Raw genomic sequence first — 12697 nt, 5'->3', positions numbered from 1 at the left:
ATGGATTTATACCTCAGAGAGCTTCCTGCTCAGCCCCTCTGCTTCCTCACCAGGGGGCACAGCTCTGAGAATGCAAGTGGATCAACAATTTTTCATTCAGGTGGCCTGAGCCTTCTACACATTCAGAAGTCCACTTGAGTTAGTGTCTCAGTGTCATTCACTTTCAAGACCCAAAAACTGTCACGTCCTAGATTTTGTAACAATGATACATTCTTTTTTAAAGACAGCCAGTGGCCTCACTCAGGGACTTGTCTGTTTATAGCCTGTACCACTGCCTGCTCCCCAGGCTGTATCTTAGAACAGCAATAAGAATATGCTGGGAGGGCTGGAGAGATGGCTCAGAGGTTAAGACCACTGGCTGTTCTTCCAAAGGTCCTGAGTTCAATTCCCAGTAACCACATGGTGCTCATAACCATCTATAATGAGATCTGGTGCCCTCTTGTGGCCTGCATGTGTCATGAAGGCAGAACACGGTATACATAATAAATAAATATATATTTAAAAAAAAGAATATGCTGGGAATGTAAGTGGCTGAGAGGGAGTGAGGGTACATGGTGATGTAGCCCTGCCAAGGAAACACAAAAGGAGGTGCAGAGTTCACACTCTGACCTGGAAGAAGCATTTTTCCAGGGCCATGGACCACCATTCTTTGTCTCCTGACAGTAACGCAAAAGCAGTTTCTGAGGATCCTCCATGATTCCGGACTCAGACCAGGAGAGACATATGCACGTTAGGTTTTTGAGAGCACTTCCCCCCTGCAAACCGTGAGCTGGAAGAGTCTGCAGATGTTAAAGACTAGAGAGCTGTCAACTTGTTCCACTCCTGCTAAGGACAGACACGTAGCAATACTACAGATGCCGAAGGGCCCGCAAGATGGATCATCTGCTGGGTGCCTGCCACCAAGCCTGATGAGCTGCGTTCAATTCTGTTACCCACATAGTAGGAAAAGACCAACTCCCTCGAGTTGTCCTCTGAACACCACACATGTCCATGACCTATGTATGTATGTTCATGCAGACAGACAGATGCACTCTCTCTCTCTTACACACACACACACACACACACACACACACACACACACACACACACTGTGTAAATACATGTGATTAAAAAAATTTTTTTGAACCCTGAGGAGACTTGAGGCCCAGTAAATTGTAAAGTCTGGAAATATGTGTGGCTTGAAACAGCAGAAGGAGTGACTTCTAGATATAAATTAGGAATTTAACTCTGGCCAGAGAAAAAGGCGTGCCTGAGTCATTAGCTGTGGGCCTTGTGGAGGAGGATGGCCTTTTCCTCTAGAGGCCAGGGAAGTCATCCCAATATCCCATTTTAGCCTGTCGGTTTTGAGGGGAGACACAGCAAGGGATTCTGATGGGGAAAGTTGTAGGAAGTGAGCCGTGCAAGGAAGGCAGGTGTGCATGCATGGGCTTGTGTGTTTTCTAAGGATCGCATGTATGGAAAGCCACTGTCCTTCACCCTGCCCGGCAAAAAAGGACACCAGGTCTCAGGCTTACCCTCTTCAGTGACTCGCAGGGGTATTAGTCTCGTGGTCTTCACAAAAGGCCTGTGTGCCTCAAATTCAAACTCCCTGGACACATTGCACGTGTAGAGGCCAGAGTCATTCAGAGTGACATTGAGCACAGTGATAGACACATCCTGCAGGTCTTTGCTCCCATTCCATTGCAGGCGACCTTGGAAGGGGCTCTCCACTTCCTGGTGGCCATTTCGATACTTGTATATCTGCAGAGACAGGAGGAGAAGCAGATGATGGCAAGAGAGCCAGGTAGGGCTAGGATAGAAAAGGAAGAATAGGAGTTTCCATGGGCAAGAAAGCTAAGGGACAAGGTTGCCAGAAGACCTAGAGTGTGGAGGTGGGCTAAAGAGGCACAAAAGAAGCCGTGGGAAAGAGTGAAGACAGAGCAAACCGATGTCTGGACACACAGACACAGCAAGGGGAGAGGTAGCATAGAGTAATCAGAATCCTGGGGAATGGCAAGGAAGGAGCAGGATGGAGAGGAAAGGGTGTGTGTGTGGCTGATACATACAGGAGACTAAGAACAGGAAAACAAAAGGTTAGAGACAGAAAGGGGACAAAGGAGGACAATGTGTGTGTGACACTGAGCCAGCAAGGGAGCAGGATAGAGACCAACAAGGCAGCTGTGTTGGCTGGGAAGATGCCTGGCAGCCTTGGGCTTAAAGCCTGACTTTCTGAGCTGGCGCTGGTTATTGTGGTTGTGGCGCAGCCTGGCCAGGCCACAGGTGGGAATCCATAAGGCTCAGGTGTTAAGTTTCCTGCCAGTGAGCAGAGAACTCACAACAGAGAGATGTGCGCTGAGCTTTTGCTTTGGGCTGAATTAGGACCAAAGTCAGGTCTTTTCAACTTCTTTCTCAAACACTCTCTGACGACGACACTTTTTTTTTGTACCTAGTCTCCACTAGCCATGGGCAGTTTCTGAAACTCAAACTCATATTCCTGGACAGTAACTGCAATTTTAGCCCCTCAGTTGCATCACCTGGTTTGGGACAGGCATGGAAACAGTGGATGCAGCTAGCAGGTGAACATGATGAAGCCCACAGGCTCTTCACATCTGGCTTTAGACTTTAAGAAGTCATCGCTGGTTCTTGCCTTGGCACTAGACTGGAGCTAACCTAGATTCAAACACTATGTGGCGCCTGGAATCAGAAATGAACCCATTTTGGAGGAAAGAAAGAGTGAACAAGTGAAGGTCAGTTCCACCATGTTGTCTCCATTAAGTCCTGTGGAAGAGACCCAAGGGAGCAAGGTAGAGCTGTATAAAGAAGCTTGGATCTGCTGTCAGATCACCATGTGCAAATCTAAATTTGTGTATGTGTGTGTGTGTGTGTGTGTGTGTGTGTGTGTGTGTGTGTGTGTGTGTGTGTGTTTAAATATAAACTCTTTTGCTAACTTAATGTCACTCCTTTGAGCATTGAGTCTTCCTAACACTCATCATATTTCAAGGCCTATTTTATTCATTCACTTATTTTTTCACTTTATATCCCAGGCATAGCCCCCTCCCCCCTCTCCTCCCAGCTGCACCCTCCTTCCACCATTACCTTTCCCCTATTCCTCAGAAAAGGGCAGCCCCACTACCCATCCACCCTAGCTCATCAAGTCGCATCAGGACCGAATTCCTCATTTCCCCCTCTGGCCTGGCAAGGCAGTCTCATCCGGGAGAAGTGATTGAAAAGCAGGCAACAGAGTCCATGTCAGAGACAGCCCCATTCCCCTTACTAATGGACCCACACGAAGCCTGAGCTGCCCATCAACTATATCTATGTAGAGGACCTAGGTCCAGGCCATGCGTGGTCCTTGGTTGGTGCTTCAGACTCCACAGGCCCCTCTGGGCCCCGGCTAGTTGGCTTTGTTGGTCTTTTGGGGAGATATTGTCACCTCTAGGTCCTTTTATCTTTTCCCCCACTTTTCCACTAGACTCACTATGCTTTGTCCAATGTTTGTCTGTGCTTCTCATGATCTGTTCTGAACCGCTGCTGGGTGGAGCCCCTCAGAGAACAGCTATGCTGGGCTCCTGTTTACAAGCATAGCAGAGTATCGTTAAGAGTGTCAGGGGTTGGCTCTCTTCCATGTGGAAGAGAATCAAGGACTATTTTAAATGCATTAAACATCAGAGATCTAACAACCCCATAATGAAGCTTTTGTTCTTTTTCCCACTTAAAAGGAAAAAAAAAATCCAGAGCATCATAATGTTGAGTATATCTAAGGGCACGCAGCTAAACAGTGTGGAGAAAAGAATAGAACACAGGCAATCTGGCCCCAGAGTCAGTTCAAATACTGACAGTGATCTAAATGAATCACAACCCCATGAGCACCGTCCCAAACCAAGCAGAACTGACCCTGACCTTGACCCTGGCACAGAGTCTGGAAGGCTTCTTGCTCTGCCCTCGGTGTCTAGATCATTGGGAGGGGGAAGTTTACATCCCTCCTGGGGAGAATGGAGCATGGCCACGTGGGATACAAAGCAGAGCAAGAACTATCTAAAGAGCTTACCCTCAGAGCTGGCTGTACTGGGCATATCAGGTGACACAAGCTTTGGTCATTCCAGACGCTGGGACTGTGAGAGTTCAAAGAGCTCGTCTGTGCTACTTTACACAAATCTTCTTTGTGCCCTTTCTTTCAGTTTCATTTAATACATTTCATAGTACTGTATGGAGGATGAGCACACCTGTAAGAGGTCTGCCTAGCCCACACAGGCTCTCTCGATATGTTTACCTCTTGTAACCTTCTCCTGCTTGTAGCCAGGGCTGCTCACAGCTGGCCAAGTGGCCTTCCTTGCAAACACCTGGGGTTAATAGAAGGCTGTCAGCTATCTGCTGAGAAGATGTTAGTGTAAGGAGAGGTGTGAATGCATATCAGGGCACCATCTCCTAGACTGTTAGGAACCAGGCAAACAATAGCATAGGCTAGCCCCCACTTCCAACCCCCCCAAAAAAGACCAAGGGAGCAGTCTGACATACAAGGAAATCTTTACCGCCCTCAGGCCTGTAGAACCACTCCACCACAGTGCTGGCCTCCACCTCCTCCCTCTTCATGCAGGAGATGCATCGTAGCTTCATGGAATTGCCCTGCACGGCTTCCGTCTCCGAGGGTACTTCCACACACACAGGGAAGCAGACTCTGACTGGAGAGAGGATGGGTGACAAGAAGGGGACAGCCAGAGTGGGCATTGGGGAATGAAGAGGGAGGAAGGGAAGACAGAGAAGAAAGAATCATGAGACACACTTGAAAATAACAAGATCCATGTGTCTACCTGTTACTGGGGCTCCTTGAGTATGCATGACCAGAATGGGTCTAGAGCAAGGTGGTGCAGGGGTCCAACAGTGAATTGATGCGTTTGGAAGCTATAAGATGCAGCACAGGATAGACTTGAGCTTAAACCCAAAGCTTTGGCATCTAGTGGGAGGCACACCATGCCTCCATCCATCAACTGTCCACCCACATGAGCATTCACCCAGCAGTCATGGAAATCTATACTTGGTCAAGTCTGATGGTAGGTTAGAAATTCAAGGATGAACAAAACACCAGCCATGCTCTTGGCGAATGTATAACCTAGCAGGCAATACATTTCTTCTGGTGATTTAACCACAACGCACAGGGATCCTATTAGTAATGTACCCAGTTCCCACAGAAGGGCAGTTAGTTACTTGTGCTTGGGCTGGGGAGAAAGGGCTGGGGAGAGAGGCCTGCTGGGACATGAGATAGAAAGGCAAATAAGACCCATGTTGGAAAGACCTGCATGTGTTCTGTGATGTAGTATGTTGAGTGCTCTGAAGGGGAGAGGGAATCAGATCTGGGGGACCCATGGATGATGGTGCAGCACCAATGGGAATATGGTGAATTGACCACTTGCACTAGAGCAAGCTCTGTGCAGAGTAGAGAGACAAAATTCAAAATTTGGAGGGGTCAAATGATCACAGATACCTTGTACACCACATGGATGTTTGGACTTTAGGTTTGTTTGTTTGTTTTGTTTTGTTTTTTTGAGGCAGAGTTTCTCTGTGTAGTCTTAGCTGTCCTGGAACTCTCTTTGTAGACTAGGCTGGCCTTGAACTCACAGAAATCCACCTGCCTCTGCTTCCCAAGTGCTGGAATTAAAGGTCTGGACTTTTGGTTCTTGCCCTCTATAAACTCTACGTCCAAGGAAAGAAGGTGACTATGCCAGATTGCAAATTTAGAATGAATCAAAAGCAGGACACAGACGCCAACAAAACAAGAACAAATGTGGGATGCATCAGCAGATGTACAGTGCGCAGAAGGAAGGAGGGGTAATTCTGCAATTGTTCAGGACAAATCTGCATGGTATGATCAGCTCAGCCTGTCACATGTAATGAAGGAAGCTTTCCAGTGAGTGTACACTCAGAGTGGTCAAGAAGGCCCATCACTAAGACCTGGTAGGGAGCTAATGGGGGAACATGGGGTGCTGAACCTAGACACAGACCAGGGTTGTCTTAAACCATTTCAGCCTGGCAGATGGAAAAGAAATTTAATTAGGCTCAACTTCAAAAGTTATAAATTTTAGTCTAACGCAGTTAATTTGCTTTTCTTTCACTGTTTTGAGACAGGGTCTTTCTGTGTAACCCAAGTTTACCTCGAACTCACAATCCTGCCTCAGTCTCTGAGAGGTGGGATTACAGGCTTCTGGCATCAAACAGAATTTTAGAAAAATCTTTCTTAGCCAGGATTGTTGCAAGTGCAAGGACAGCCTAACCCATTGAGTACCTCCTGTCACTCATAAATAAATTAATAACAAATATTAGTTTGGGGATGTATCCCAGTTGGTAGAGTGCTTATCAACATATGTGAAGCTTCAGCATTGACTAAATCAGGTGTGGTGGCACATGCCTGAAGTCCCAGCCCTCAGAATACTGAGGCAGGAGGCTTAGAAGTTCAGGGTCTTCCTTGCTACTTATTGCATTTGAGGCTAGCCTAAGTTACATGAAACTCTGTCTCACAATAAATAACAACTTAAAAAATAAAGTGTATTTTCAGATGCTTCAGCTAAATACAAAAAAATAAAGCTATTTGGTAAGAGATTTTGTACCTAATGATTCAGAAGCTTCAAAAGTGTAACAACCACCAACAGTCCTTGCCTGGGAACTTTGAAGGATACTCTGATTCCCCTATTCATGAATGAATGATACACATAAGGGTGAAACAACACACAGTGATACTTAACAGCTAGCTCCTACAGATGGTCAGCCTGCCCATCTGAGAAGATGCTGTGGCTTCAGGGGAGACTGCCGTGTAGCAGCTTTGAGTCAAAAGCTAACACTGTGTTTGATTTAATTAGAAGTCAACACTATAAGTAAAATACTTAAAAGTTCCAAATGTAATAAATTAACTGGCTTAAGGGAAGTGGGCTAGCCTTATTCAGAGTCTATGGAAGGTTGGTTTCATCATTTTAATGGAGAAGGGTCCAAACCAAATCTTGGGGGAAATGATTAGAAACACTTTGGGCATGTGGTAAGCTGATAGTCTACACAGCAGACTTGCTTTCAAAGCAACTAAAAAGGTGGCATCATATTTCTGTGTAAAGGTTTGTGCAGCAGGAACTCCATGTAACATAGATCCTCAGTTTCCATATTTAATGACAGGTAACAAAAACCAGTTCAACATGGATGGCTTCCCAGGCTTGAAAGGAAAAGTCCCAAGGAATACACAGTTACAGCGATAGGATAGGGTGGTATTTGGAAACTAAAAGACTGTATTTGACTAACCAACTTCTCTGAGACTCAGTTTATTCAATACAAAAACATTTTTTAAATGAAACACCCAGTAGATATAGATCATGGGACACCTATGGATTAATTTACACTATTGTAGTTTGGATAAATGCCATTAATAATCTTATTTATTTTCCATTTATTTGGCAAATGTATTGAGTACTTACCATGTGGCCAGCACTGTTCTAGGCACCAAGAACCAAATAAAATCATCCCAGCTCTCTTGGATCCTGACACACACAAGTTGTCTCGTGACCTCTATCTGTGCACAATGGGATGTACTTTCTCCCTCCCTCAAAAGGAATAAATACAAATGAAATACTTTCTTTTTATGCAGCTGAAGTGGTTAAGAGTACTTGTTGTTTGTTTTGTTTTTAGCTTTGGGTTTTTGTTTTTGTTTGGTTTTGGTGTTTTGAGACAGAGTTTCTTTGTATAATAGCCTTGGCTTGGCTATCCTGGATTCTTTTTTGTAGACCAGGCTGGCCTCAATCTTACAAAGATCTGATGGCCTCTGCCTCCCAAGTGCTGGACTAAAGGTGTGTGCTACTATGTCTAACTTTGTTTGGTTTTGGTTTGTACTTAATGTTCTTGCAGAAGACCTGAATTTGGTTCTCAGTACCCATGTCAGGTACCTTACAACCATCCACAACTCAGCTCCAGGGGATCTGACACCCACATCTAGCCTCTAGGGCACCCACACACACCTCCAAATAGATATACACACTTACACACCACCATACTTATGCATGAAAGAATCTAAAATATATCTGTAAAGCTGTACAGTGGTGAGAGTGAGAGGTTCTTTTGGCTAGGTGATAGCAGGGCTGGTTTAACAATGTTGAGGAGGTTGGCGACTATGCTCTCATGAACACATAGACTGGACTACAGAGGAGTCATTCATTTGTAGTGATGGAGGGAAAACCCTGCACAGTCAGGGTGGAGGCTGTCAGGTGGCAGTGTATAGCATGAGGCTGCCCCCTTCTGGGTGTCACTGGTGAGCATACCCACTGTGAACTTTATTCTGGCCAAAGTCCAGTGTTCAGGCATGAGAACCCTGTGCCTGCAGCGCTGGATGGCACATTGCAAAAAGGCCAAAAAATTCTCCAAGCTCATTTGCACTCTGCAATAGGATCTTCTGTTCCTTTTACCAACAGTGAGTCAGTTTCTCCACCGTGCCACTGTGACATTGTCTAGGAACCTACAAAAGGTGGCACACATGGAAGAGGTCAACCCACATCACTGGCTATAAATAATAATCTCTTGGAATGATATAGGCTACACCATTGACCTTGGAATGACCCTTCGTTTCTATAGTAATAATGAAGACAACATGAGGGGGAAAATGTGATGAATTAAGGATGACCGACTAATCAAAAAGAATCAACTCCTCTGCTTTTTCCAGATCTTTCCCTTTTGCCTTTCCTGAGCTCTCCCTAGAATACTTCCTCTACTGTAAGATAATGAGGGCTTGAATTAGAATGTAAATACTGTGCAAGGGGGAGGGTCATGAATAAAGTTATTTTTAGATGTTAACATCCTGAGACAATTTGGTCTATCAGATTAGCAGTGCCTTGCAGGAATAAAATCCAGAAAGGGCAGCCAGGGGAAGAAAAAAAAATCTCCCCTGATATACGGGGCCCTTGGAAAGCAAAAGTAGAGAAGGCTCTTGGAGCTAGAGAATGGATGAGGTCCTAGGAAATGTGGTGGTGTTGGGAAATGAGAGGGAAGCTCAGAGGAGGCATCCCAGGACTAATGTCAGCTGACAATTGCACACAACATCACATGTGTCTACAGGGGATGATGGCAGACCAAGACTGGGAAGGTGGCAGCTCTCTAGCAAGGCCTCTGCTCTTTATGAACTCACATTCTTGTGCCTAAAGTGGAAATAACTCTCACGTTGCTCTGCCTCAACACGTTGACCAAAAAGAAGTAACGGATATTAGAATTATATGCAAAAATAATAAAATTTGCACTTGTGAGTGTGGCTCTTTCTCTTACACAAACAGCCAGGCATTCTGAAACCCTTTCAGTGAACCAGCGGTTGGGTTGCAAAGAGCAAGAACAGATGTGGCCCTGTACAGTTAGTTGCCCTGAAGATTTCTGAGGGAGTAGAGAGAATCAGGCCTCTGCACGTTCTAGTAATATTCCCTTCTGGTTGAGTTGTCAGCTGAAAGGGGTGTTGGATATGATCTGTGACAACTTCCAAACACATTTACTATTGTTACCTAATAAAAACGAAGACGTAGAACCAAGGCACGAACCAGAGCTTTGTGGGTCCTAGTGAAAAAAAAAATGCGAGACAGCCCTCCCCCTCCACTGGAATTCAAGAAGGAACCTTAAGGATTTAGAGTTTAGAAAACTACTCTGTAGACGTCATGCAACCCTTCTCTACAACTTGAGCCTCACTCACACTTTCTCTTATCCTTCCAGACTAACCCCCCCTAAGCCCCACAGCCCTAGCATCTCCCTGGAGCAAATACCAGCCTTGATCTTCAAGACAGGTGAGCTCACCGGCAGGCAGCCCATTATGTTAGCTTCATCTCCAAGTCTGCTACAGTCTTACGGGGACTGGGCTGTGGTGCGTCTGCCCTTGGGCTTGGCGTTGTTCTTTCCCTTCTCAATCCTATTCTTGTTTCAACAGGAAACTGGGCTCTTTCTCTGGTCACATGCAAAATCTGAATAATACATGCAGCTACAGTTCGTATCCAAGGCTTCACAAAGTGATTCTAAGGCAAAGAGGCATGCCTGCCACTGCACAGGCAGAATGGGATCCAAGCCCAGCACAGGAACATAATCCCATAAGCCTCCTTTCTGGAAGGGAGGTGGGCACAATCCATTATGTTATTGTTGATTTGAGTTTGGAGGAAGGTAGCTAAACCCATGCAAACTGACTTATCAACTGAAGAGCATCTATACTTGATCCAAGGGCCGAGTCAGACACATGAAAGCAAAAATGTCAGAAACACACACACACACACACACACACACACACACACACAGAGAGAGAGAGAGAGAGAGAGAGAGAGAGAGAGAGAGAGAGAGAGAGAGAGAAGAGGGAGAGACAGAGAGAGAGAGACAGAGAGAGACAGAGAGAGAGACAGAGAGACAGAGACAGAGAGAGAGACAGAGAGAGAGAGAGAGAGAGAGAGAGAGAGAGAAGAGGGAGAGACAGAGAGAGAGACAGACAGAGAGAGACAGAGAGAGAGAGACAGAGAGAGACAGAGAGAGAGACAGAGAGAGAGACAGAGAGACAGAGAGACAGACAGAGAGACAGAGAGACAGACAGAGAGACAGAGAGACAGAGAGAGGGCTGAGTCTCACTAATCCATTCAGATACTCATACTAACATGCCTAGATACATGCTAACACACACACACACACACACACACACTTATAATTGGAGACATACATTAACATGCAGTAAAATACTGTATCACACACTCACATAATAGCACTTAGATGCCCAATTTCTTTAGCACACATTCAGGTATCCTGTTGCAAGCTGTGCCTGAAGCTGTTTTGCCCAATATTATTGTCACAAGCTCCTTGTTTGGAGGGGCAGTGTCATCTCAGTCTCTCACAGCTGACAACCGATAGAAACCAATAAACCAACAAAACCAGAAGGAAAAAAACAACAACAACAAAACCCAGCTCAACCAATACCAAAGCCTCTCAGCCCCAAATGTTCCTGAAAACTACATGCACTTCTCATCTGTCTATCAATGCTCACCAGCAAATGGCTGGAGCTACTATTCCATTCATTCCCTGTAATAATTTAACAGAAATCCAGGCACATGAAAACAAAAATGGCCTTTATGCTGTTTTATTTTTAACGCAGAGAGGAATGAGCTTCCCCCTCCCCATTGGGACGTTCAGAACTGTCGTCTCTTCACTGAGCAATGCAAATGTAAATGCAAGCAAGATTTTAAAATAACCAACGAAATACATTCCTTTTCAGCAAAGGGGAAAGCAAGGGGGTTGAAAATAGAAATAATTAGGAACGGGGGGGTGGCTGGCTGAGAGAAGCACTAAAGAAGGTTGGGAAGGAAAAAACCCAAGCCATAGGGAACAGGGGAAGTGCCTTTGCAATCCACCCGCCCCCCACCCGCCCCCCAAACTGGGGGCGCATGTGGATCTTCATGTTTGGCAGACATGCACAGAGGGAAGCCAAGGGAGCTCCTTTTTGTCACCAGCGACATCACTTAAGTGCTACTATAGCCACGATGCCTGATATTTGCACATCGCAGGCCAGGGTGCTGTACTTACCCCAGTTGATAAGCAGGAGAGAAGCTAGGGGAAGCAATCTGTTGAAAGCAGACATCTTCCTGGTTTCTGGAGGTAAACAGAGAATCTCTCTCCAGGACTGAACCCTCTGATTCTTTCGAGGAAACCTTCAGGGATCAATTGCCCTGAAAAAGCGACCCTTTGAGTGGGAGGAAAAAGTAAAGGTCAAGCTCCCTGCCTGGGGCGGGGAGTGGGGTCTGCGGGATGTGGAGCCCAGTGTGGGTGTCAGCTTAGGGCACCTCGGGCTCTCGCGGGAGCCTGTTTCCGAGCTCGGCTCAGCACCACGGACAGTAGCCTTCCCGCCCACCCTGAACTTGGAATTCCAATCTCTCCGTTGCTTTTTTGCGTTTGCAATCAAAGCAAAGTAGACTGGCAAGGGAGACGCGCAGCCGGGCGCAGGGATGCTGGGCTGTCGAAGGTGTCATTGTTGATTCATCTCTCACCTCCCTTATGGTCAGCGACACTCCTGTTTCGATCCTCTGAGACTCAGGAGCTAGGTCTTCTTCAGCCGGGCAGGCTTCTCCAGCTGGGCGTGTCCCGACTCCAGCCGTCGTCTAGGCTACAGAATTCTTTCCACCTCAGTCTTGTATACAGGGGCCTGGGCTCCCCGGACGTCCTCAAGGGGGTTGGAAAGGAGGCGGGAGCTCCGATAGGGCCGGTGATCTCAGAGGTGGAGGGTAGGTAGAGGGAGGGAACCCCTTCCGCGGAGCGCGCCCCTGGATCCTGCGCAGCCCCGACGCTAGATGATTGGGTGATCAAGCCGCCCCTCTCCCGGGCCGCCCCCTGGCCGAATGTGTTGCTAGTCTTGACATGCGCAGGCAGCTTTCTGCCGTCTTGATCGCTATGGACCCTCCCCCTTAGACACACATTCCCCACCCCTAAACTCGCGTGCCCCTCCCAAGGCTGGCGCTCTAAGAAGAGGGGGAGGAGCCCAGCGCGTCGCAAACACCTCCAGCCGAGGTGGATTCTTGTCTGGCTGGCTGGCTGGTTTTCTACTGTCTGGGCTTTTCTCTGGGTTACAAATACACAGCTTCCACCAGTTCACCCTCTCCAGGCAATCCCACTCCTGCTGCCTCCCAAAAATGCTTGCCTACAGCTCAGGGGAAGGGAGGGACACATCTCTTTGAAGCAATGATGTCATCTATAACGTTCA

At 46.7% G+C, this 12697-nt stretch overlaps 1 protein-coding gene across 3 annotated transcripts in view; it reads right to left on the bottom strand.

The window, feature by feature from the left end:
- The window catches only part of SCN3B (sodium voltage-gated channel beta subunit 3), a 21629-nt gene extending 9240 nt beyond the window's left edge, over positions 1-12389 (bottom strand). For 2 of the 3 annotated variants that reach the window (XM_084782052.1, XM_084782054.1), the window contains exons 1-4: positions 11988-12389; positions 11527-11683; positions 4495-4658; positions 1515-1740 (exon numbers count right to left, since the gene is read on the bottom strand). In XM_084782052.1, coding sequence (XP_084638178.1) covers positions 1515-1740; positions 4495-4658; positions 11527-11581 — 445 coding nt within the window. In that variant the 5' untranslated portion in view covers positions 11582-11683; positions 11988-12389. The remainder of the gene's footprint in view (positions 1-1514; positions 1741-4494; positions 4659-11526; positions 11684-11987) is intronic. The other variant, XM_084782053.1, reaches the window with a different exon arrangement.
- Between the last annotated feature and the right edge of the window lie 308 nt (positions 12390-12697).

This window comes from Acomys minous (genome assembly GCF_964271855.1).
Source record: "Acomys minous genome assembly, chromosome: 5".
NCBI lineage: Eukaryota > Metazoa > Chordata > Mammalia > Rodentia > Muridae > Acomys > Acomys minous.
The sequence above is the reverse complement of the archived record's forward strand: the minus strand, read 5'-3'. Positions and strand labels throughout refer to the sequence as shown.